This window comes from Rosa chinensis, chromosome 2 (genome assembly GCF_002994745.2).
Source record: "Rosa chinensis cultivar Old Blush chromosome 2, RchiOBHm-V2, whole genome shotgun sequence".
NCBI classification, from domain to species: Eukaryota; Viridiplantae; Streptophyta; class Magnoliopsida; order Rosales; family Rosaceae; genus Rosa; species Rosa chinensis.
The window spans coordinates 80,827,433-80,854,823 of record NC_037089.1 but is presented as its reverse complement, the minus strand read 5'-3'; the positions used below and the strand labels follow the sequence as shown (position 1 = coordinate 80,854,823).

Sequence of the window (27,391 nt, the reverse complement as noted above, 5' to 3'; positions counted from 1 at the left end):
GTAAGACAACATATGATGTACGTGACTTCTGGTCATAGATAAGTAATGAAATTATCTATGCCTAAATATATATATATATATATATAGGCTAAATACGAATTACTATCCTGTGGTATAGGTCTAAAATCAATTCAGTCCCTGAACATTCAATTTCATCAAAAACACCCCTGCATTATGATTTATCATCCAATAGGTCCTTACGTCTTGTTTCCGTCAAATATATATATATATATATATATATAGGCTAAATACGAATTAAGGAACTGATCAGCAAAATATCACAGACGTAGCTCTTATTAAGGAACTGATCAACAAAATATGGCCAACACAGGAAAGAAACCCCATTGCTTAGACCTTCCAAGATAGAGTTCCGACCACAGTGGCTTAGGAAGCAAGCAATTGAAGGATGGACCAGAACCTTCTGTTGTGGGGCCCATCCCACCATCAACCCTTTAGAGCTTAGAGCAAGTTCACCAGTTGGGTCACCGGGTCACTTACTATTCACTGCTTTTTAGTGTATATTTTCATTCTCTGGGTCACGAAATACACTGTGCAGGTCACCATGGTGACCCAGAACACTGTACAGGAATACACTGTGCTCGTGACCTAGAGGGTGAAATTAACACTAAAAAGCAGTGAATAGTGGGTGACCTGGTGACCCAACGGATGAACTTGCTCTTACTCTTTCTTCATATCCTTTAGGGAAGGTAGTACTTTCAGAGATGTCTGGCCTCACAACCCAAAGGAATGGCCTATTGGACAGTTCAAGAGCCAAAGCCAATTCTTGGAATTGGGCTTGATAAAAAACTGTGAAGCTTCCAAAAGCAACATAGATGACTGAGGAAGGTGATTGTTGGTCAAGCCATTCTAGGCAAGTTGAGTCTTCTGCCTAGAAGTTGCCGGCTGCTCGCCAAAAGCGGGCCTATAGGTAAAATGTCTGGTACCAAGGTGAATGTTGTTGGTTCCAAGGTGAATGCTGCTGGTTCGAGGTCGAATGCTGAGTTGCAAACTAGTCTGTCAGCTAATTTCACGGTCTTGTTGCTTCTTTCCATAACTTGGAATATGATTTCCTAAGTGGTTGGGTCACCAATTGATGCCCATATGAAGTCTCTAGTTTTCATTGTGGGCATGTTTGGTGCCAACTCAACCATCTGGCTTTTCAAGACAACTCTTGCCAAAAATGAATGACCTTGGTAAGAATTAGTACAATGAAACTTGGTAGCTTTATACTGTGAAAATAAAAACTTTGCTTATCTATATATTTTGTGCAAACGTTGGGCTTATTGTTGAGAATATATACATCCCATATGGAAAAAATGGGACCTTGCCTATATGTTTATAAGGATTTGGGCAACTCTATCCATTGCCAATTAGTTTTGGATGTGAACCCCAGATTACTTTATCATGGTATCATAGTGGGTTATCCCACGTGTGCATGCCTCACGGCCACACGAGCTCTACGTCACCCAAAGTTGTTCATGTGTATGACTTGAAAATTCTCCACACGTGTTGAGAATATATACATCCCACATGAGAAAAATGAGACATTGCCTATAGGTTTATAAGGATTTGGGCCATGTTCAAAATATATACATCCCACATGGAAAAAATGGAACCTTGCCTATTGGTTTATAAGGATTTGGGTTACTCCATCCATTACCAATTGGTTTTGGATGTGAACCTCAGATTACTTTATCACTTATATCCAAAACAATAAGATTTTCCATGTGCTCAAGTTGTGCTTAAATTCAAGTATAGTACAAGATTCACTCCTCGCAAACTCGTAGTGTTATATGTATGAGAAGATTGGACAAGGGTAGTCACCAAAGTTAGACTAAACACACTTGAATACATTTTAGACTGAAATGCAACCTAACATTATTGCATGATATTGACAGGTTAGTGATAGAGGAATGACTGACCATCTTTGTGAATAATTCCTTCCTGAATAAATTTGGGGATACACAGTATCACCTCTAAAGCTACAGCTGATGCAGGCCAAAATGCAACTACCCGCCTGATCTTCATTTTTCGTGCCACTTCCAGAGCCCATCCGCAACTCTCATAAGCAATGACACAAGTGACTTTATCACCTTCCCCTCAGTTGATCTTCTGTATGAGCTCCTCCAACTTCACAAGCATGACTCTTTGTATTGCTTCAGATAACTTCCCTAGATCCACTACACCAAATATAGGCTTTAGAGACGAATTAATAAAATTGTCTCTATTGTTTTTATTAGAGACAAATTTTTATTGTGTGTCTCTAATATTAATAGAGACAAATAGAAATTTGTTTCTAATAGTAATAGAGACAAAATGGATCCTCTCTAATTGATTTGTCGCCAAATTAAAATTTTTGGAGCTAAAATTTTTGTAGCCTAAAATATATTTAGCGCTAGTTTATCAAATTTATACTAATAGAGACGGATAAGTCTCTCACTATATATTTTTAATAAATAAAAGAGAATAAAATAAATAATACACCTAATTTTTTCTCACTTCACCTCCTCAATCACTTCTTTTCTGCTTCACGTCCTACTTGATAAACTCCAAAAACTGCTAAACTCTTCACCTCTGGCATCATTCGTGCGATTGGAGCTGAAGGAGGCAATTTAGACGAACTCAACCACTATAAACGAATACAGAGTATGTCTATTCATCTTAGACTTGTTATATATTACTATGAGTGAATCTATGCTTTTTTATTGCTTTATCGAATGAATTTTGATTGAGTTGGGTTATCGTGTTTTTGCTTTTGCATTGAATCGTAAATTTTACAATGACCTAGACTTTTATGCTTGAATTTTGATTCTTAGGCTTGAATTATGTTTGGACTATTGTGTTTTTAGGGTTTAGGACGTACTTCAAACAAAAGGTTTCATGCCTTTGTCCAGTTTGTGGGCTTTTGCTGTTTGTATGTGGTGTGTTTAATATATACATTTTGTCTAGGATGATGTCAATTGCTCTTAGTCTACTATTGATTGCTTGTTTTACTTAATCTTCAATTCTTAGTCTTCTGTCATTTTCTATATAGTCTATACTTGATTACCTGATGGCTTTCCTGCTTTTGTTCTTCTCAAATAACAAAGATGAATAGTTACTGCTGTGCCTTACTGTTATTTACTCTATCTTAGTAAATTAAACCATGAGCAATCTTTTGAGACAGTAAAACAGTATTAACATGCATTTATGGAACTGGTGTTCGTCAAATATTGGATCACATAATCATGGAAATTTGACTGAATTCAAGGAGATAGTGATGCAATAACTACAACAATGTCAGTTGAGGCATCTAAAGTTCTTATTGTATTGGGAAATGTATGGTGTTATATAAGATTTTAATCTTCCTGATACATGAATTGCTCTTAATCTACCTTTTTGAGACTGATTGACTATATATATATGATACAGATTGAATCCTACATCTATGCATTTGACACTGGTCTGTTAACCCTCTGGTCATGTTTATAGCAGTTTTTGATCTATAGTTGCTGTCTTAGTTGTGGTTGCTGTATTAGTTTTATATTGTTAACTGATATGCATCCAGCATATAGTCATTTTGTTTCATGATAAAGCTTTTACCATCACTCTGCAGTTCTATTGCAGTTGGTAAAATAATTTTTGTTTCCACATATTAGAAGGAGTTTTGTTTCCACATCCAATTCCATGTTCACTGCACACTCTTCTTCAGTAAGTTGTCTAATTTGTGCCTTTGATTATGCTTTTGTGCCAAAGACTCTTGAAGTGATTTCCTGCTTGATATCACCAACAAATGCATTGCCATTTGCTTAGTTCCCTTCACTGCAGAGATGCTTTTGTTTTTGCAGTTTCTCACTTTGCTTAGGATGAGTTCATCCAATGTTAATTGTTAAAGAGTGAATAGATTCCTTCTCTGGTGATTCAGAATCAAAAGATGAATTGAGTGTGCTTCCTTATCGTGTTGATCTGTATCAGATTCTATTTGCAATTCATGACTAGAAACTTTTGTTTTACTTCCACCATATGTGCAACAGTTCTAAGTTGACTTGGCATTTACAGTTCTATACTATTGACTGTGACAATGGTGCCCAATTTTGTACTTCCATGTGATTTTTATGGTCGTATGATCCTATTTTTCAATTTGTTATATTTCAAGGGCTGAGCTTTCCTACAATGTGCAGACTTGTGCATAAGACCACAGTTCATCTTTTCCTTCAGGAGGTTTACTATTAGTATGACCATGCCTTTCTCATGCTTAATTGGGATACAAGCTTCCCTTGTTGGTTATTGGTTACATTCTGTATTATGTGCACTTATATATACATATATTGCATATTTTTGTTTTATGTTTTGGGATGGTTACTGAAGACACACACTCTGTCCTCTTTTATATATATATATATGGATGAATGTTACTTGTTGGATTGATATATATATATATATATATATTATACAGTTATACACACATAATAAGTGTATATATATATATGTCAAATTCAAGGTTCTGGTTCGTTTATTCTTTACTCTTTTGTAATAGTTTTGACTTAGTGCTCCATTTGAGTCCTTGGCTTAACATTTGCAAGTGATAATATCATGTGTAGAGTGTACAGTAGAGAGTTGGAGCTATGCGATATTTGGTGCTATGTTTGTGCAGTAGAAAATTGTTCTTATATTACTCTAAGTATGCTATATTTGGTGCTATGTTTGTGCTATGCCTTCTACATTAAGAGGAAAAAAAAATACATTGTACTTTGATCCAAGAAGAATAGTTTAATAAATACAGTGAAAATATTGCTCTAGTGAACTTTAAAGGTTAATTATATATGTCTATTAATTCACTCTATTGTCCAATTACATCACCTGAAACCTAACATTGACTACAGCTAACATCCTCTTCTTTTATCTTTTTGTTCTCCTCAGGCCAAGGAAGATCCCTGCTGTTACAAAGATCAAAAACTGCAGCTTGAATCTAGAGAACAATAGAAAGTTTGAGTAACATTGAAGCATATATACCTTCTATCATAACTGAACCTGGAGGTAATTTTATAAATATAATTATTAATTCTTTACCTTTGCTTATCTCATAATTGCTTAATTTGCACTATTAGGATCAAGTGGAAGGACATTGTAGGGATTAAAGAACCAATGGTTCTGTCTTTTCTACAACTTTACCAAGAACTTCCAAAATTTATAAGCATCAAATGTAATGTTCATTGCCAAACAGGAAATAGATACGATAGAGTAGCAATAAAATCTTAACAATAGCTAAAACATTAATATAAACTTTGACCTGACGATCAACTTTTATAGATTGTATCACATTAACTGCCTTTAGAACTTTATACAGAACATTGATTTGTGTATTTTAAAGCTAGTCTTTCTTGCACTTTTTTACGATTAGAACCCTATTTTCTAGTGTGTTACTGTGGTGAAAATTGATGTGGTGTCCTTGGCAGTATGGACACATGTGAGCTTTGTTTATATATTTCATAATCTGTTGCACACTAAATATAACCACCCCATAATAAGTTAAGTATTTTCTCTCATAGGCTGGTATGCAAGAGAAGTTGGCAGAAATTGTAGCAGTTGAAGGTAATGAGACTACAGAGATGCGAGAAAGAGCATATGTTGCAGTGATGGGACCTGAGAAACGTCACAGAGTTCGTGGTTATGGACTAGGTGTAATACCTGATATGGTGCCTTATCTTCAAATTGATGGTAGCTCATCATCACACAGATCACATGGAAGACATTATGCTCACTTGCAGTCACAATTTATGGAGTTAGAGTCCAAGTACCAACAACAAGCACATGTGCAACAAGTTCAAACTCAGGAACAACTCTTGAAAACCCAACAAGAATTGGCAATGTTAAAGCAAATGATACAATCCCAGCAATCTACTCCACCTTCGCAACAATCTTCTCAACCTTTGCAGCAACCATCCTTCCAGATGCCTTCTTATCCTCCTCAAATGTACTGGCCTCAACCGCAGATCTATCCTCAAATGCCTTATCAGCCTCAACATGCTTATCCTACCACTGGACTAAATGGATTGCTTATGGGAGATACAAGTGTCCAAGAAACTGATTTGTTGAACCAGCTTAGAGCTTCATCGAATCAAAGCTCTCGTGGATATGAGCAATAGACTTTTATTATTTCCCTTATTGATAATTAGATGCTAATTGATAGGTATTTGACTAGATGAATTTGTGACTTTTTTAGTAACAAGTATTTTGTAGACTTGATTTTAAGTTGCATCAGTAAAGATTTGTTGAACAGAAAATAAATTTATATTATATTTTGTTGCCCAGAAAAAATTTATATATATAATTTATATATGTCGTTAGTTATAGGTGGATTCACTGTTTCTTTCCAATGCCAATCGAACTGGTGTACTGGTGGTTAATAATAGATGGATTCTATTATTAATAATATCAAATATTCTAATAAAAAATATATTAAATAAAATATTTCTTCTGTCTCTAAAAGTAATAGAGACACCTTAAATTGTCATTGACAGTTATTGTATGTCCATGTGGCAGTGAATAAGTAATAGAGACGGAACTTTTTATCTAAGTGTCTCTAATAGGTTTTAGAGACGCAACCTATAGGGACGAAAGTCTAATTTGTCACTCCTTCTATTAGAGACAAATTTAAGTATATTTTAGTCACTAATATATTTCTAGAGACGTTTTGTGGCTGTCTCTAAAGCCTATATTTGGTGTAGTGATCATTTCTGTCCTCCCAGAATTCTAACCCATCTGAAATTGGAACCTGATTGATATGATCATTCCTTATATGACTTTCATCAGCCTGAGCATTCATGACTCTCTTGTGATTAAACTCTGTGTTCACAAATGTGACTTTGAAGCCATGATTCACTAAGCATTGTGACAACTCCATCAAGGGAATTACATGGCCTTGTGCCGGGTAAGGAATAGCTACAATATGAGGCTTGCTCATTTTCTTTTTAAATTATTTTGCAGTTTAAGATGTGTTATGTTTTATCATAATCAGATCATATATAGGAGGAGGCGGTTCTATAGGTGTTGTCTTTTAGGGTATTGGTCTTATTTGAATTGACATTGTTGGGAATCAACCAATTTTCTTATTTGCATTTCAGGTGAGTCATTAACTTTGTACATATATAGTCTGTTTCCTCTTTTGGCTTATTCTCTGTTGATGCTTTCAGTGAATTGCCTTTAGTTTCATCGCCTTGTTTTATACTTTTGTTCTATAACCACTGGAACTACCTTTCATTCCTTGTGGGAGTATTGAACACATTAAATATATACTATTTTCTTGATCCTAATTTTTTTGAAATTAATACACTTTTTTTTTTTTTAAACACAAAAGACATAACTCTAACAATGCTAGCATCAATTACATCAACAATCTGGATGGCCAACGAGGTACCAGAAGTTTGATTTACATTTAGATGGCAAACTGTCCTATTCAGCTGAATATGTATATGTAATTGTACACATCTTACATAATTACATGTGGTGCATTAATTCTTATGTGTGTCTGGTTACTTGTGAAGTTTTGGAACAAGAATTGAGGCTATTGAGAGATCGACTACCAAACTGTGCTGTGCCATATGCTGCAGGCCTGCAGCTACTAGTACGTATTTGATAATTTAAGGCCGGTAACAGAATTACTTTGTAAAAATTGGTACAACTGGTAGACTTTTTGTTAATCATAATGCCTACTGTTCTTCTTTTGTTGTATCTTTAATTTAGTTTCGTCTGTTAACTATTAAGAATTCTTGTTCACTTTGTGTTTTATTTAGATATGTAAGTTTTCTGTTTACGTTCCTTTCCTCAGATCACTTCCTGTGAAATGTAGTCTAAATACTTTTACCACTACAATGAAGGTTTTGAGTTCTACTGAAGTATGATAATTGTATCCCATCAAACAGCATTGAACTCAGTTGTTTGATTTTTAGCAACAAAATATTGTAGGGATTTAATGTGGCAAGTAATGTAACATAAAATAACTTGGTAAAGGTTATTTGTTGTTTCTTCCCTTTGCCAGCAGTCTATGACTTGATCCATTCAATTAAATTCTTCAATATCTTGTTAGATTGGCCTCCTTCTTTGACAGTTGTCATGGCCATTTCCTTGAGTTTGGAAGCCCTTGCTTTGAAGTCTTTATCACCAAGCAAGTGCTCGATTTTGTTCTTGATTTCTCCTTGAGTAATGATCCCACTTTCATTCTTATCAAACCCCAATCCGACCTCCCAAACATCGCAAATGTAGCTCTCATTGATGAACTGGTCAGCAAAGTATGGCCAGCACAAGAAAGGAACCCCATTGCTGACACCTTCCATGGTAGAGTTCCACCCACAATGACTTAGGAAGCAAGCAATTGAAGGATGGGCCAGAACGTTCTGTTGTGGGGCCCAGCTCACCATTAGTCCATTAGATCCTACTCTGTCATGATATCCTTCAGGGTAGGGAATGTTATCACTGGTATCTGGTCTCACAACCCAGAGGAATGGCCTATTAGACAACTCAAGCGCTAAAGCCAGTTCTTGGAATTGGGTTTGATTGAAAACTGTTGTGCTACCAAATGCAACATAGATCACTGAGCAAGGTGGTTTTTTATCCAACCAATTTAAGCAAGTTGAGTCTGTTGGCCACAAGCTGCCTGCTGAGTTGCCAAGGCGGCTGCTAGCTAAAAGCGGGCCTATTGGTAATATCTGTGGTTCCAAAGCGAATGCTGTTGGCTCCATTTCGTATGTTGAGTTGCAAACAAGCCAGTCTACCAATTTTGCATTCTTGGTGGTTCTTTCCATAAATTGGAATAGGATTTTCTGAGTGCTTGAATTTCCTGTACACGCCCACACAAAGTTTGTAGATTTAATCATGGGCATTTTTGGTGCCAACTGAACCATCTGGCTTTTCAATACAGTTCCTGCATGCCAAAATTGAATGATCATGGTCAGAATATATTGGAACTTTTGTACTATAACATTTTATTATAGTATTTTCTGTGCTGATATTGTGCTTATGTCCAAAATGATGTCAGCAGAAGATCCAGTCTGACAGTTTTGTCTGCTATCTTTTGTGTATGTATGAGAAAATTGGGTGAGTAACTGAGGATATATAATCACAAAAAGTCTGTTATAGTCTTGTCATGTGCCTTTCTGCCTACTATTGTATGGTTTGATCACTTGATGCGTGAGTTTGATCAATCCTAAATTAAAAACTTGCTATACTAATTAATAAATGACATGCATAGCAGGGTTGCATGATGTTCACAAGTATGAATAACTTACCATCATATTCAATGATTCCTTCATGAATTAATTTTGGGATACAAAAGTTCAATACCAAAGTTGCAGCTGCTGCAGGCCAAAAGGCAACCACCCTCGCAATCTTCAATTTTTGTGCCACTTCCAGAGCCCACCCACAACTCTCATCAGCTATGAGACAAGTGATTTTTGCACCTTCCTCTTTGTTGAGCTTCTCTATGAGATCCTCCAAATTCTGGTGCATGACTGCTTGTATTGCTTCGGATAGCAGCCGTGGCCCATTCCTTTCCTCTTGGGATTCTAACCCATCTGGAATTGAAACCAGATGAACATGATCATGCCTTATATAACTTTCATCGGATATTGCATTCACAATTTGCTTGTGAATATGTTCTGTGTTCACAAATGTGACTTTGAAGCCATGACGTGCTAAGCACTGCGAGAACTCCATTAAGGGCATTACATGGCCTTGTGCCGGGAAAGGAATAGCTATAATATGTGGCTTGCTCATTTTTTCTCTTTATTTTTCTGTTTTGCAGTTTCAGATGTTAATTTCTCAACCAAGTCATATATAGAAGGAGCACGGGGCAATGGTTGAGGAGGCATTACTGTAGGTGTTGTCTCTTTGTTTTCCAGGTTATACATTACCTTAATTTATCCATTAGTTTATTATGAAGTTCGTTGACACTTTTGGCCTATTCTGTTGTTCTGTTGATATGCTTTCAGTTTCAGTGAGTCAGCCTATAGTTTCAATCATTGCTCATCTGCTTTGTATTATCGTCCTAAAGCTAGTGGAAGATTTCAGTTTCAATGAGTCAGCCTCTAGAATTGTGGATTGATTATTTTTTTCTGTAGCTTACACCAGCTTCAATCTAAATGGCCAGTGTGTGTGATCATAGCTTACAATGAGATGGCTATATTGCCTTTTTTTTTAAGCTCAGTGTATGTATGTGAAACTGGACACACTTTTATCTGGTGCATTCTTCTGCTTGGCTTCTTTCTAGAATAACTAATAGGCATTATTTTTTTCCTATCACTTACATGAAGTTTAGGTGGCGGACAAAATTCAGAAATTGAGACCTTTTCTTCGATGGCCTAAATTTTCATAACCTTTTTTAACAAAATAATTTAGGGATCAAAAGTACTTTGTTAACTAAAATGCGTATTGTCCTTCATCTATTAATTGCAATTGTGATAAAGATCTGTTTGTTAATGATTTTAGTCCAGTTTTCATTATTAGCTGTGAAGTCTCATTGATATTTTCCTTCTGTAAGTTTCCTGATTTCCTTGATTCAGATCACATCTTCTGAAGAGCTGCAGATGCTTATGACATTTAGATTTGATTTAACAGCTAGCCTTGCCTTTAATTTTTTTGGAATACTTTCGGTGAATAAGTATTTCAGGATTTGATGTGATAGCAATGTTACATAGATCACATATATTTACTTAGCAAACTAAGATTCTTCATGATTGCATATTAATTTCCATTCATTCTATAGACAATTCGCCTATGAGTCTATGACTGCATTCATTCAAAGAAATTCTTAAAGTTCATGCTCGATTGGCCACCTTCTTTGATATTAGTCACGGCCATTGGAAGTCCTTGCTTTATAATTTTCATCTCCAAGAAGCTGTTCCACCTTGTCCTTGATTTGTGATGATCCCACTCTTGTTCTTATCAAACCTCAATCCCACTTTCCAAACATCACATATGTAGCTCTCGTTAATGAACTGGTCTACAATGTATGGCCAGCAGGCCCAGCACAAGAAAGGAACCTCGTTGCGTACACCTTCCATTGTAGAGTTCCACCCACAGTGACTTAGGAAGCAAGCAACCGAAGGATGTGGGAAAGAACATTCTGTTGTGGGGTCCATCCCACCATCAACCCTTTAGAGCCTACTCTTTCTTCATATCCTTCTGGGTAGCGAGTACCTTCGGAGATGTCTGGCCTCACAACCCAGAGGAATGGCCTATTGGACAATTCAAGAGCCAAAGCCAGTTCTTGGAATTGGGTTTTGATAAAAAAGTGTGAAGCTTCCAAATGCAACATAGATGATTGAGCAGGGTGGTTGTTCATCCAACCACTGTAAGCAAGTTGAGTCTTGTGGCCGCAAGCTGCCTGCTGATCGAGTTGCCAAGGCGGCTGCTAGCTAAAAGTAGTCCTATTGGTACTATCCGTGGCTCTACAGTGAATGCTTCTGGCTCGAGTTCGTATATAGTATATTGAGTTGCAAACAAGCCAATCTACCAATTTCAGATTCTTGTTGCTTCTATTCATAAATTTGAAGATTATTCTCTGAGCAGTTGAATCACCCATACAATCCCACACAAAGTTTGTAGATTTAATGATGGGCATATTTGATGCCAACTGAGCCATCTGGTTTTTTAATTCAGTTCCTGCATTCCAAAAGTGAATGATTATGGTAATAAACTTACACTTAGATATAAGATCTGAACTGTTCTAACCATGTGGTGTGGTGTGGTGGACGAGCGGCCTAGTCTGGAACCCCCAGGTCTAGCGTTCGATTCCCAGCTCCACCCTGTGGCCAGCAGATTTGAGGGACCTGGGTTTGTTAACACCCAAGGTTCGTGCTTCTGCGGTGCAGTGATTAGTCTGGCAAAAGATCTGAGTCTCTAGTGTGTTATCTGTAAAACTAATTTACAAACAAGCTCACACAAATACATGTTCAACTCCACTATCAGAAGACCAAAACACATACCATTGACGTCCAAGGTTGAAGCCATCGTAGTAGCTGCAGAAACAAAAGATGAAGGCGAGCTTGAAGTCTTCTGCTATTCACCAACTGTAGCTTCTGAATGGGCAGAACACAATGCTTGTAGACGGTGGTGATAACAAGGACCCTAACCTCTTATTTATACAAGTTCAAGTCCTAGGAATCCTCCCATAAAGGTTTTCCTTATGGAACAAGACTTGTATCATAGATTCCTAATGCATCACAGTTTAAGACTTTCTTGTAGTCCAATTAATGGATTCCTAATCCAATGATTGATAGATATCTAGGTTGATTCTTTTCCAGATCCATGTTGTACTTGATTTAATGTATTTGATGGTTTCCTAGTTGCTCTAGGGTAACTTGTGATGAGTCCACTTTTGATCTAACATTATCTGCTATATATATAATGTGTGTGACAAAATTGGGTGAGGATACACAAAAAGTTTGTTAAAATTACATTGTTTTACTCGTCTTTGTGCTTAATTGCCTGCCTGTTGTATAGTTTAAAGAGTGAATTTGATTAATCATAAATTAAGATCGAACCGAATCTGGTAAAAGTTGCAGCTGCAACACCAAAGTTGCAGCTGCTGCAGGCCAAAAGGCAACCACTTTCGCAATCTTCATTTTTCTTGCAACTTCCACTGCCCATCCACAACTCTCGTCAGCAATTAGGCAACTGATTTTTTCTCCTTCCTCTTTATTGAATATGATCATCCACTATGTGACTTTCATTAACCGTGGAATTAATGACTCGCTTGTGATTATATTCTGTGTGCACAAATGTGACTCTGAAGCCATGTTTTGCCAAGGATTGTGAGAACTCCATCAAGGGCAATACATGGCCTTGTGCCGGATATGCAAAAGCTAGGATATGTGGCTTGCTCATTTTTGTTCTGCGTTTCTCTATTTTTCAGTTTGAGATGTAGGGTAAAGTAGTTTCTTAATTAACCAAGTCATATATAGAAGAAGCTTGGAGGAGGCATCTATTGTGTCATCTTCATCGGCATTGGTCTTATTTGAATCTTAAAGTTGGGGATCAACCATTTTGTAATTGTTTTTCAGGTAATTCATTACCTTAATTTGTCAGAGGTCATTGTCTCTTTTCTTCAGTTCATATGCTTTCAGTGAGACGGCTTTCATTCCAATCATCCGCTCTGTTGTATTATACGTTTGTCCTATAACTAGGGGGGAAGACAGTTAATCACAAAACACTGCAGGTCTTGCAAGAATTCTGGATTCTCTTTTACAATCTGATTGGCCACTGAGAGGAATATTCCTAGGTGCCAAAACTTTGATTGACAATGACATTGTAAAGTTGTCATTTTAAGCTGAATATATATGAAATTGGAAACGTCTTATATATGGTGCATTCTTATGCTTGGCTGGTTCTTTCTGGAGTAACTGGGTGGCTTCTCTCCCCTATAACTTGTGAAGTTTGGGGCACAAAGATATGAATTTGAGACCGTTTCTTCACAACAGGAGCAACTGCATGTCAACTTAACATTCGCTACATTACAACTACGATCCAGTACTTGATATTATAGGGAACTTAATTTGTTAATTAAAATACATCTTGTACTTCATCTGCTGTAATTTTGATTTGATTCTGTTTGCAATTATTTTACGTTTCCTGATTTGCTTAACTCACATCTTCCCAGGAGCTGCAAACTTATCCTTGCCTTTATTAACGTCAAGTAATGTTTTCGGCAAATAAATGTTTAGGATTTGCTGTGGGAGCAATGTAAATGTAATACACATCACATTTACTTGGAAGAATTTCTTTTTGGGATCTTCCAACTTGCTCATGGGAGTCTATGACTTCATCCATTCAATGAAATTCTTAAATATCTTGTTAGACCGGCCACCTTCTTTGACACTAGTCATGGCCATTTCCTTGAGTTTTGAAGCCCTGGCTCTGAAATTTTCGTCACCAAGAAGTTGTTCCACCTTGTTGTTAATTTCTCCTTTAGGAATAATCCCACTCTCATTCTTATCAAACTTCAATCCCACCTTCCAAACATTACAAATGTAACTCTCATCAAGGAACTGGTCCGCGAAGTATGGCCAACACAAGAAAGGAACCCCATTGCTTAGACCTTCCAAGGTAGAGTTCCAACCACAGTGGCTTAGGAAGCAAGCAATTGAAGGATGGGATAGAACCTTCTGTTGTGGGGCCCATCCCACCATCAACCCTTTAGACCCTACTCTTTCTTCATATCCTTCAGGGTAGGGAGTAGTTTCACAGATGTCTGGCCTCACAACCCACATGAATGGCCTATTGGATAGTTCGAGAGCCAAAGCCAATTCTTGGAACTGGGTTTGATCAAAAATTGTGAAGCTTCCAAAAGCAACGTAGATGACTGAACAAGGAGCTTGTTGATCAAGCCATTCTAAGCAAGTTGAGTCTGGTGGCCAGAAGTTTCCTGCCGAATTGTCGTGGCGATTGCTTGCCAAAAGCGGGCCTATTGGTAAAATCTGTGGTGCCAAGGTGAATGCTCCTGGTTCTAGATCGAATGCTGAGTTGCATACAACCCAGTCAGCCAATTTTACAGTCTTGTTGCTACTTAGCATAACTTGGAATACAATTTTCTGAGTGGTTATGTCACCAATGGTTAACCAAGCCAACTCTTCAGTTTTCATGGTGGGCATGTTTGGTGCTAAGTTGATCATCTGGCTTTTTAATGCGGATCCTAATCAAAGTGGAAGATCATAAAATATAAGTATAAAAGCACAACTCAAGAATTGCAGGTCAGTTAACATTTCAAGTGTTATCTGCTCTGTTTTTAAATGTTACCTACAGATATCTTACTTATCTGCACATCATTTAATTAAAAGTTCTCGAAACTAAGGAGATTATTTGCCTTTTCTTAGTTTTCCAGTTTCTAGCTAGAAAAAGAAATTTTCTTAAGACTTGTGAGTGTGGCAGTGCTACTCGAATATGTGGAAAAGCATATATATACATCTAACCAGTAGGAACCAATGTCTAAGACCATGATTTTTCATCTAAAACTGTCGACTATATATTTTTTTTCTCATCAAAATCTTCTCCCGTGATTTATGAGCTCTTTTAAACAATTTAGAATTGACAGAACTCAAAAATATAAACTCTCCATTTTTTAAAAATTATTTTTCATAGACAAAAAACAGAGAAAAAAAAATCGGGTCGACATTGCGTCACTTGATGCAACTCCTATAAATAATGTTTTACCAATGATGAAATTATGGCACACGACTAAATTATTGCACAGCAGTGTTGCATATGATATTGACAAGTATGTGACAGACGAATAACTCACCATCATCATCAATGATTCCTTCTTGAATTAATTTTGGGATACAAAACTCCAGTGCCAAAAGTGCAGCTGACGCAGGCCAGAAGGCAACTTTCTTTATTTGCATTTTCTCTGCTACTTCCAGAGCCCATCCGTTACTCTCATCAGCAATGATACAGGCAACTTTATCACCTTCTTCTTCCTTGATCTTCTCTATGAGCTCCTCCAACTTCCCAGGCATGACTCTAAGTATTGCTTCACATAGCTGCCCTAACTCATTTCTGTCCTCCCATGGTTCTAACCCATCCGGAATTGAAACCAGACAAATCTGATCATCCCTTTTATGAGTTTCAGCTGCCAAGGAATTCATGACTCGCTTGTGGTTAAAATCTGTGTTCACAAATGTGACTTTGAAGCCTTCATTCACTAAGCACTGTGATAACTCCATCAAGGGAATTACATGGCCTTGAGCTGGGTAAGGAATGGCTATAATATGTGGCTTGCACATTTTTACCTTGATTGTTTTTTTTTTTTACTTCAAATGATTTGTAATTAATGTAGTTTCTCGGCCATACTATATAGGAGCTTTGAGCCTCGGTTTAGGAGGTCTGTTATTGTAGTTTTTGTCTTCATGGCATTGGTGTTATTAGGAACTCATTTTTGGAATCAACCACTTTGTCTCTTTTCTATTCAAATTAGTCATTACCTTTGTCTATTTCTTATCGAATTCATTCCCCCTTCTGGTTTATTCTATTGTTTGATTGATACTTTCAATGAAGGGCTTTAGTTTCATCACTCGGTTGTTTTATACTTTTGTTTACCAGCTTGATCGAAAATTTGAAAGATTTTCATAGGGCTTGATGTAAATAATTCCTCTAAAGAATACTATTTTATCTACGAGGCACATAAACTGAATCAACTGTCCATTGAGAGTTTGAGAGTGATCATAGGTGCCGGAAGTTAAATTGGCATTGAGATTGTAAAATCACCATATTTAGTCCAATCTATATGTGATTAAATGTTGGAAAATTTAGTCGATGGACGCTATTTCCGTCACCGGATTTCATCTCCTACAAAATCACATAAATACAATATATTACTAACAAATAACAATTATCATTTCATTGTGATAATAGACTAAAATAACAAGAATCATAACACTTATCTATTGGATTTGTAGTCTTCAGGAGGATAGAACATTCAAAAAGAGTTTGTGGTTGAGGCGTGTAAACACTGCCCTTAAGAGTAGATTTCGCCCCTCGGAGACAATGTCTCGGTGTAGCAGGTTTGTGGCGTCCTACCCTCCAGGGTACAACAACCGTTAATCCTTGTAAATGTATACTCGCAAATTTGGATCCTAAAAATACTTGATTTTTTCCTTTGGCATTATGGAAGAGCAAGAACAAGGAACACTTTAGAATATGTATGAACTCACTAGAGAAATGGCTACGGAGAGAAATATAGAAGATAATGAATTTTATTGTGTGTGTAAGATCAAGAAGTGATAGGTATATATAGTAGATGAAAAGGCTTTGAGATATTATGCAAATTTAATAAGATAATTATTGGAATATCGTAACTCCCGTAACCTTAATATGCCCTAATATTATGAACACTAGTTTTCCTCCACACATGCTCTGCATGTGCAAGTGTTTTTTTTTTTTTTTTGTTCTTTTTTTTCAGAAAGAAAAAAAGATAATGGATTAAAACAGTTATTATAGAGAGAAATTAGTGGGAGACAAAAGTGGGTTGTGAGATTTTTTTTGTTTATTTTTTTAATAAAAATATAATTTATAATTGTCATAATTGCCCTTGTGATTTAATTAATTCTCAAAGTTTTTTAATATTTCAGGGCCATTTCTGTCAAATTTTTTAGTTTTGGCTAACAAAGTCTCTTCTCTTAATAATAGTATAGATAATGAATTAGTAACAGTTTAGAATAAATGTATAGTAAATAGCTTTTCGATGAATTGGGAGTTACTCAAAATATTTTGAAATACACAATCAAAATTTCCAACTTTTTTTTTTTTTTTTTTTTTTTGGCTGAAGTCAAAGGTTAAGAGAGGCAAGGAGCCACCTTAACCTTTGAGAATGTATTAAAGAAGAAAGAAAAAATACACAAAGGATTTTGGTTGGTTATTTCAAAGTACTACTCTTTTATTCTTCTGTTTTTTTTTAATTATTATTATTTCTTGTGAAGATTGGGGGACAGGCTAGCTAGGAGTTGAACAAAGAAGGGTAACTACCAACTACTCTAAGCTGCAGCTATGAGTGCACGATAATTTTAGATAAAAGAAAATTTTTCTTAAAAATAGGTTAGTTGTTATATGTTTTTGTTAAACAATGCCTATTGTTCTTCATGGATCTGTTCTTATTTTGATTTGCTTATGTTTATTAATAGTTCATGTCCTGTTTCAAATTAATATCACACACTTGAAGTCCAAATGCTATTAACCTTCTGTAAGTTTCATGTTTACCAGAGGATTGAGTTCTTCTGAAGAATCGTGAATGTTTATGATGATGCTCAGAGTCAATCTAACAACCTTACCCTTGTTTGTTCAGATTTTTTGGCAAATACCAATTTTAGAATTTCAATATAGGGATATATTTTTAAAAAATGTTATACGTGTTGTAAATATTTGTGGATAATCATGTAAATAGATGATGAGTAATAGGTGTCTATCCCTATAGATTTGTGATTGATAGGTTGTAATTGTAGGAGTGATTGGATTGTAATTAAGCATTACCCTTTTGTGCACACCATGTAGTCCTATATAAGGCTCCTCATGGTGAGATGAATAACACACAATCTGATTCTCTGTGTCCAAACTCTCTCTCTCTCTCAGAAATTTTTCTGTTTTACAACACGTTATCAGCACGAAGCTCTAACCAAAGCTCTAGCCAAGAAAAAAAAAACCCCCCCTGCTGCAGCCTGTTTGCATGCCCCGAAACTTCTTGATCGGGACCTCAGATCAAAAAATTTCCTTCATCAAAGTTGTTCGTATCTGCCTCTTCTCTTTGACCTCCAAATTTCAGCCATATTGGAGTCGTTTTGAGACCTGTACACCATTTGAAGTGGCAACTGTTCAGAAGAGAATCTGCTCCGTGTTCACGACTAGCTCTAAGATTTGGATCGAATAGCTTTGAGATTCGGGATTTCCTACCAGAAGAGGTGAATAGTTCTTGGATTGGCTGAGAAGACAACCTTCTCAGTTCTGCACACATAAGCTGAAGATTCATCCGTTCTTCATCAAGTAATGTTTTCCAAAATCTAATTTCATATTCATGTTTATTGAGCCTAATGATTGAATATGAACAATCACCATGATGCATGAACCCGAATATTTGGTATATACATATTTATATATATTCGTTTATGTGTCTTGGTTTATTTGGCTTTGGATTGTTTGGTTGGAAAAGAAAAAAAAAGGTTAGGATTCTTGGATTTGAAGCATTTGGTCCAGTAGTACCATATAGTGCATACCAATTAAAAAACAAGCAAAAAGAAAAGGGATTTTGCTGCTCCTGGGATTCGAACCCAGCCACATCATGCATTAGCCTAGCACATTGTCCACTATGCCACTATGGCTAGCTGGAATTTATCAACACCATTTAATATTAATACTGCCATAAGCAGATTCAACTCCATATAATTGGTGATTGATCAATTGATTCAACTTGTGATTTGATTTTGATTGATTTTATCCAAAGCAATTATCATTGTAATTTATGCTCATTACCACAATCACTTCATTATCACATTGAGACAATTCCGAATTATTGCCTGAATTATGATAGAAGAATTATGGGCTTAATCTTTGGTTACACAAATTTGAATCTGCCATTATAATTCTTTATGCTAGAAGCATTATTGGCTAAATTATTACGTGATTATTACATAAACATTATGCCAGAAGCATTTGCTAAATTTATTACCTGTACATAATGCCAGAAGCATTAATGGGATTTGAACCCATTTCCTTATGTATATAACCGCTGCATTAATTTATTTATGTTACGATTTAATAACGTATATTGAATTTGGTTTTGTTATAATTGTGAATATTAATAGAGGCTGAGTCAGAAGCTCAAATCAAGCCCAAAGTCATAACAACAAATTCGAGCCAGAAGCTCAGGCCCAAGTTGCAAGGCCAGAATAGCAGCTCACTACATGTTACCATGACAAAAGTTATGAATCTTCTCAAAGTAGGCTCATCCAGTTGGATGCGATGTCTAGGTAAGGTTCAAATGAGGCTGTGTACTTAAGTGAGCCTCGCTCCACCTAAACCTCATCCTTCCTTACCTGGTCGTATTCAATTGGAGTTACCGAAAGGGTTGAGTAATAATTTTTCATTCCTTGGCAGACCAGCCTGAGCCCAGCAGACCCACTCTCCCTCCGTGGGACCAAGCAGCCCAGCATGCCTCACACACCATTTGACTTACGCATGAAAGCCCGGGTCACAAGCCTGCAGACTAAGCCCGATAGGCTTCACTATCAAGCCCACTCCTTCTTTGGTCCAGCAGAATCAAAATAAAAATGATTTCATATTGTAAATCATATTGTAAATAAATTCACCATATCTAATATGTGTAATTAATTGCCAGAAGCATTTATTCACATAATTGTGTGATAATTAATATGTTATTTTACTAGCATGCAATTAATATCTCAATTGATTTATGATTTCCATTTATCCAATTTGTGAGATATTATTTCAATTTACTCAATTCAATATTATTGTGTTACTTGTCTGAATTTTCGCACTAGAATATATGTGTAGAAAATGCAGGTACCTAATGAACTAGAAGTTCTAAATGAACCCGTAGTTCATATATAAATCGAACTTGTAGTTTCGATAATGCCGTTTAAGAAACTTGAAGTTTCCTTTCATAAATTCACCACACATGATAAAACCAGTAGATTTTACATTTCTAATCCGATTTTTCATACCATGTTATAGAACCTGAAGTTCTCATTACTTGCTTATGGATGATATTACCCAAAGCACTAATATTATTTGTTCATTTCCTGTAAGAAATGTCAAATCTCAACATGTTTGACTTTGTTGCATTGGAGGTCTCCAGAAGAAACTATCTAAAGTGAAATTAAGATGTGAAAATTCATCTGACTGCAAAGAAGATGAGATCAACAATCGATATTGACAATGTCGTCACTGAGGCTTTTAAGGCAAGTGCCATAATGTTCATAAAGAAACATATGGAGAGAGCACTCTAAGTTAAGTACTCGATTAAGAGGATACACAGACTCTTTGGGTTGCTCTGGAAGAGCACTTTCACCATCAGATGACTATTTTCTTGCTTGAAGCAAGACATGATTGGCAAAAAAAAAAAAAAAAAACCCATATGACCGTCATCCACGTGGCCAAGGCCCACGTTGTGGGAACCGTGATGCCCTAACTCAACAAGCTTGAGTTGAAAGGAACACTGGTCCGGCCTGTCGCTACCAGAATCAGCATGATCTTTGTTATCGATGTGGAGGAATTAACTGCTGGTCCCGCACCTGTTGTGCGATAGCCGAAGCAATAGATGAGTATTACGCCGGTCGCGGAACTCGAAATACCAACTTTATTAAAGGGTCATTTTCTATTGATTCCACACTAGAGATCACGGATTTTCAGGCAGTTACTGAACATACCGAGGATTAGAACTCGAAGACATGGGTATAATTGGCCCCTTGTGCCATATCTATTTCATCTTAATGAATGAAACATCTTCGGATTTTGGTGATTTATGTTTTCAATTATTTTGGATTATAGAAATGTGGTTATGTTCGAATATATTTAATTCAATAAACTTATTCATACATGTGATCCATTGAATTAAATAAATGAATAGGCATATTCTGTGGGGAAGTTTGTTGTTTGGTTAAAAGTGCTATTATGCACACCATACTCCCAGATCGGAGATATTTTTCAAACTTATTGTCTATTTATACCTCTATGACAGCAGTATCAGGGCAATCCAACCTGATAGAGGGCTATGGCAAAGCCTACTTTATGTTGTCCAATGGTACTGAACTTACCATTAATGAGGCCTTATATTCTCCACGTTCCAGAAGAACGTTATTGAGTATTAAGGATATTCGAACCAACGGTTATCACACTGAAACCACTGAGAAAAATGCGTGGAATATCTTTGTATAACATCCGAGTGTGCAGCCAGAAGCGTACATTGGAGAAATTGAAATATGTTAGCTAGAAGCTAACTAATTCAAGCAACTACTTGTTATGGCATGACCTTTTGGGACACCCGGGTCAAAGTATGATGCACTGTATCCTCAACTCATCGTAGGTGCAACTCCTTCTGAATAAGGGTCCTGTATATAATGACACACTATGCCATACTCGTTAAGAATATTTAATACTAGACCATCATATGCAAAGACTAGTACATACACCACCATTTTTCTGCACAGAATGCAAGGGAAATTTGTGGACATATCCAACCACCATGTGGACCGGTTAAATATTAATGGTTTTGGTTGATGTATCGACAAAGTGATCACATGTTACACTACTGTCCATAAGAAAATACAGCTTTTTCTAAACTCTCGCCCAGATCATGAAATTGAGGGCTCACCACTCGGATTATCCCATAAAGTCCATAAGACTTGATAATACCGGAGAGTTTACATCGAAGTCTTTCGATGATTATTGCATATCCCTTGGGATTGATGCTGAACATTTATTTCCCTATGTTCACACCCAAGATGGTCTCGCAGATAGAATCTTGGTAATGCGCACCAAGCTTCTAATTTCTGCATGGAGCTATGCAATCTTGCATACAGCTATGTTGGTCCCGTTGAGGCCCACTGCTACCCAACCTTACTCCGCGTTACAGTTGGTGACTGGGTACGAACCTGATGTTTCGCACTTACGCGCATTTGGGTATGCAGTCCTCGTGCCAATTGTGCCGTCACAACGTACAAAATTGGGTCCTCAACAAAGGATGGGCATACATGTCGATTATGAATCACATCCATTATGTGCTCTTTCGAGCCCTTAACAGGCGATCTCTTTACCGCTAGATTTGCGGATTGTCACTTTGATGAGACAGTCTTCCCGCCGTTAGGGGGAGATAAGAACGTTACCGTTCCTGATGAACGACGTGAATTGACGTGGAATGTCCTCACTATGTCTCATCTTGATCCCCGAACCGCACAATATGATAATGAAGTGCGGAGAATTCTAGATCTACAGAGTGTAGCCCAAAATATGCCAGACGTTTTCTCTGATCTAGGTAAAGTGACGAGATCATATATACCTGCTGCAAATGTGCTTGCAAGGATAGACGTTCCTGTAGGATGTGTCGTCCCAGATGGACGAGGTACGACCATGGCGGCTAACCAGCCATATGTCCCTGCCCAGAAGTGAGGTAGACCATTAGGTTCGAAGGATTCTTATCCCCAGAAGAGGGTAAACTTGGCACAAACGAATCCTCTTGACATCGCAATCTCAAACCGATTCATCTCACGAGATAAATCCGGATTATGGGTATGTCCTAGAAGAGACTATGTTGGGGGACGCTCCAACATTTGAACCCACTCCCGAGAATAGAGAAATCTCGGTAAATTTAGTGAGATTTGGAATTGGAATGAGATCATCATCGATGATATATTAGTATTTGCGGTGGCCACCGAAAATATAATAAGCGATGACCTCGAACCTTGCTTTGTTGATCAATATCAATGAAAAGACGACTGGCTAACAAGGAAATAAGCAATACAGGTCAAAATATATTCCTTGACAAAGAGAAAGGTGTTTGGACCTGTTGTTCCTACACCTCCTCATGTTAAACCCGTAGAATTTAAATGGGTATTTGTAAGGAAGCGTAATGAGAAAAACGAGATTGTGATACACAAGACTCGTCTAGTGGCGCAATAATTTTCTCAACGCCCTGTGGTTGATTACGAGGAGACGTATTCTCCCGTAATGGACGTCATAACGTTCCACTACCTTTTCAGTTTGGTAGTTTCCGAAAAACTGAATATGCAGCTTATGAATGTGGTCACAGCTTATCTCTATGGGGATCACGACACAGAGATATACATAAAAGTTCCAGAAGGACTTAATATACCCGATGCAAATAGTTCTAGACCACGGAACACGCTCTTCATTAGTTTTGAGGCGTTCACTTTATGGATTGAAACAATCCAAACGGAGGTGGTATAACCGTCTAAGTGAATATTTAATCGGGATGGGATATGTGAATAATAAACTATGTCCATGCGTGTTTATTAAGGAAACAAGTTCCTAGTTTGGAATTGTGGCGGTCTATGTCAATGACATGAATTTGATCGATACTCCTGAAGAGATCAAGGAAACCGCAAAGCACCTGAAGTTGGAATTTGAGATGAAAGGCCTTGGGAGAACAAATTATTGTCTCGACCTGGAGCCCGAGCACAGTGCAGATGAAATTTTGGTCCATCAACCAAATTACATCCAGAAGATGTTAAGATGCTTTAATGAGGATAAAAGCAAGCACACCCATGGTCGTCTAAAGTCTAGAGAGAACCGTATCGTCCTGCAGATGATAACGAAGAGATATTGCTGCCAGAAGTCCCATATCTAAGTGCAATAGGCGCATTATTGTACTTGGCTTAATTCCCTAGACAAGATATCTCATTCGATGTGAACTTGTTAGCTAGATATAGCTCTGCGCCAACACGCAGCCACCGGAATGGCATAAAAGACATTTTTCGCTACCTTAGAGGTACAGCGGATATGGGCTTATTCTATCCCTATGCATCAAGGAATGGATCAAACCCCCTTGATCTTCAGAATGATGCTCGCCTTGTTGGATATGCTGATATAGACTATCTATCAGACCCGCACAAGGCATGTCCCCAGATTGGTTATGTCTTTACCATTGGGAATACTGCAATTTCTTGGAGGTCTACGAAATAGACACTTGTTGCTACCTCTTCGAATCATGCTGAGATACTAGCTCTTCACGAAGCAGTATGTGAATGTACATGGCTGAAAGCCGTTACAAAGCATGTTCAAAGCACATGTGGACTGTATTCCACCACTGATGAACCAACCATTATCTACGAGGATAATGCTGCTTACATAGAGCAGATAAAGATGAGTTTCATCAAAGGAGACAACACCAAACATATTGTACCGAAGTTCTCCTTCAATCAGCAACAACAAGAGCATCAGAAGATTGAAGTTAAGCAGATTTGATCTGAAGACAGTCATGCAGACCTCTTTACCAAGTCACTACCAAAGTCTACATTCCAGAAGCATGTTCAAGGTATTGGTCTACGTAAACTATCTGAATTACCTAACATGTAATTTTCAGGGGGAGTATCCTGAAGCATACCCACTTGACCATCGTGTACTCTTTTTGTCCTTCGTCCAGGGTTATTTTGTCCCACTGGGTTTTGTTACCTGGCAAGGTTTTAACGAGGCACATCTTTAGCATGGTCACCCCAATTATAGTACATCCTGAAGATGCTTTGATTTGACATATATGCATTTGCTCATCTTTTCCCTTCGACCACGGGTTTCTCCCACTGGGTTTACCGGGCAAGGTTTTGGTGTAGCAACTCTAATGCATCCCTCTCGTAGACATACTACCTACTTATGGTGCTGATAAGAAGACTTCACCTATCTCTAAAGCTGTGATACTGCCACTCCACACTCAAGCGCGTTGTGCTCTTTTTCTCCTTCGACCAAGATTGTTTTTTTCCCACAGGGTTTTTATTACTTGGCAAGGTTTTTGACGAGGCAACTTAGAAGCGCTCAGCCTATGCAACACTATTGACATGGAATATCCAAGGGGGAGTGTTGTAAATATTTGTGGATAATCATGTAAATAGATGATGAGTAATAGGTGCCTATCCCTATAGATTTGTGATTGATAGGTTGTAATTGTAGGAGTGATTGGATTGTAATTAAGCATTACCCTTTTGTGCACACCATGTAGTCCTATATAAGGCTCCTCATGGTGAGATGAATAACACACAATCTGATTCTCTGTGTCCAAACTCTCTCTCTCTCTCAGAAATTTTTCTGTTTTACAACATATACGTGTTTAAGGAAAATATGATTTGCAGAGAGATTGATGAGAGAATTGTGTGTTCTATTATTGATAATAGGAGCCCTTTATATAGGGATTTACAAAGTACATAATCTTGTCATACAAGGAAATAAAATCGGAATATAATTAGGAAATCTAGAACCTTATCTCCTATTACAACTCTAGAACTAAACCCTAGTTTGAAGAGGCACACTCAATGTCGATATCATTCAACAATACGAATTAAATTTCCTAGGCAAAGTGTTTTCTGTTGGAACTTCTCTGCCTTTCGTATAAAAGAAAATACTATGAAGTATGAACTTGCCTCTACGACTTTATCCATTCAATTAAATTCTTGAAGATCTTGTTAGATTGGCCTCCTTCTTCGACATTAGTCATGGCCATTTCCTTGAGTTTAGAAGCCCTTGCTCTATAATTTTCGTCTCCAAGAAGTTGTTCCACCTTGTTCTTGATTTCTCCTTTCGGGATGATTCCACTCTTATTCTTATCAAAGCATAACCACGGCATGTCTTCGATCTTCATGATGGGCATGTTTGGTGCCAAGTGAATCACTTGGCCTTTTGATACAGTTCCTGCCCAAAGTAATGAATATAGAAATTTGAGGATAATAGCATAACTTAAACAGCAGCAGGTGTAATAACATTGTAAGTTATCTGCTATCTTTTATCCATATTGTTAGACTTACCAAGTGCATGTGTTAAATCATGATGTGTTTATTTTAGTACACATCAAGTTGCTTTGCAAAAATTAAATGTGGTTCATAGAGGTCAAACATTTGATATGTGCAAATTGAATATGTTTTAATTAGTGCATTTGTTCGGTGTTTGCCCTGTTGTATAGAGGAATAACTTACCATCACTATTAATGATTCCTTCTTGTATTAACTGTGGAATAGAAAAATTCAAAGCCAAAACTGCAGCTGCTGCAGGAAAAAAGGCAACACTTTTGATATTCATTTTCCCTGCCACTTCCAGAGCCCACCCGATACTGAAATCAGCAATGACACAAGTTATTTTGTCACCTTCTCCTCCATTAATCTTCTCTATGAGCTCCTCCAACTTCCCAGGCATCACTCGGTATATTGCTTCACATAACTGACCCAGCTCATTCCTATCCTCCCATGGTTCTAACCCATCTGGAATTGAAACCAGATGAAGCTGATCATCCCCTCTATGAGTTTCATCAGCCACGGCATTCATGACTCGCTCATGAGTATGATCCGTATTCACGAATGTGACTTTGAAGCCATGATTTATTAAGCACTGTGATAACTCCATCAAGGGAATTACATGGCCTTGTGCTGGGTAAGGAATAACTAAAATATGTGGCTTGCTCATACTTGTTCTTGATTGTCCTTTTTTCCTCTTGTAGATGTGCTCCAGTATAGTTTGTTAATCACAACATATATAGAAGGAGCTTTGGATTCAGATTAGTAGGTGTTATACTGTGGATGTTGTTTTCTTGAGCATTGGCCTTACTTGAAGCTCAAACTTTGGGATATCATTGTATCAACCTTTTTGTTTCTTTGCTTTTCAGATCACTATACCTTTGTCCACTTCTTATTGAGTACTTTTTTTGCCAATTGTCTTGTTGAAGCTTTCTGTGTATTGGCTTTAATATCCTCGCCTTGTATTATTCCTTGTGGAAGTATTGAAGATGTGCATATTCACTATTCTTGTAGCAACAACCAGCTTGATACTATAATCCTTTTGGCAAAAACACGGTCCATGGTATGGCTTTAATTCATTACCTTGATTTGTCAGAGGTCATTGTCTCTTTTCTTCGGTTCATATGCTTTCAGTGAGACGGCTTTCATTCCAATCATCCGCTCTGTTGTATTATACGTTTGTCCTATAACTAGGGGAACTACATTTAATCACAAAACACTGAAGGTCTTGTAAGTCTTCTTGATTCTCTTTCACAATCTGATTGGCTAGTGAGAGTAATCCTAGATGCCAAAACTTTGATTGACAATGAGATTGTGAACTTGTCATCTTTAGCTGTATATATATATATATATATATATATATATATATATATATGAAATTGGAAACGTCTTATATATGGTGCATTCTT

At 37.1% G+C, this 27,391-nt stretch overlaps 3 protein-coding genes and 2 pseudogenes across 3 annotated transcripts; all 5 read right to left on the bottom strand.

Moving 5' to 3' along the window:
- Window positions 1–244: 244 nt before the first annotated feature.
- LOC112185150 lies at window positions 245–6,976 on the bottom strand (annotated as a pseudogene).
- A 1,023-nt stretch (window positions 6,977–7,999) lies between these two features.
- LOC112190164 (UDP-glycosyltransferase 83A1) lies at window positions 8,000–10,541 on the bottom strand. Its single transcript, XM_024329585.2, has 2 exons — window positions 9,264–10,541; window positions 8,000–8,899 (listed from the first exon to the last, which is right to left on the bottom strand). Exons 1-2 carry the CDS (start codon window positions 9,748–9,750, stop codon window positions 8,022–8,024), a joined length of 1,365 nt encoding a protein of 454 aa, XP_024185353.1. The 5' UTR covers window positions 9,751–10,541; the 3' UTR covers window positions 8,000–8,021.
- Window positions 10,542–10,819: 278 nt separating this feature from the next.
- LOC112185149 lies at window positions 10,820–12,861 on the bottom strand (annotated as a pseudogene).
- A 926-nt stretch (window positions 12,862–13,787) lies between these two features.
- Window positions 13,788–15,755, bottom strand: LOC112190197 (UDP-glycosyltransferase 83A1). The gene is made up of 3 exons (XM_040514305.1): window positions 15,657–15,755; window positions 15,272–15,533; window positions 13,788–14,665 (listed from the first exon to the last, which is right to left on the bottom strand). Exons 1-3 carry the CDS (start codon window positions 15,753–15,755, stop codon window positions 13,788–13,790), a joined length of 1,239 nt encoding a protein of 412 aa, XP_040370239.1.
- A 9,866-nt stretch (window positions 15,756–25,621) lies between these two features.
- On the bottom strand, window positions 25,622–26,514 carry LOC112189049 (UDP-glycosyltransferase 83A1). The gene is made up of 2 exons (XM_024328313.2): window positions 26,169–26,514; window positions 25,622–25,887 (listed from the first exon to the last, which is right to left on the bottom strand). The coding sequence occupies exons 1-2, from the start codon at window positions 26,512–26,514 to the stop codon at window positions 25,622–25,624; spliced, it is 612 nt and encodes a 203-aa protein (XP_024184081.2).
- Between the last annotated feature and the right edge of the window lie 877 nt (window positions 26,515–27,391).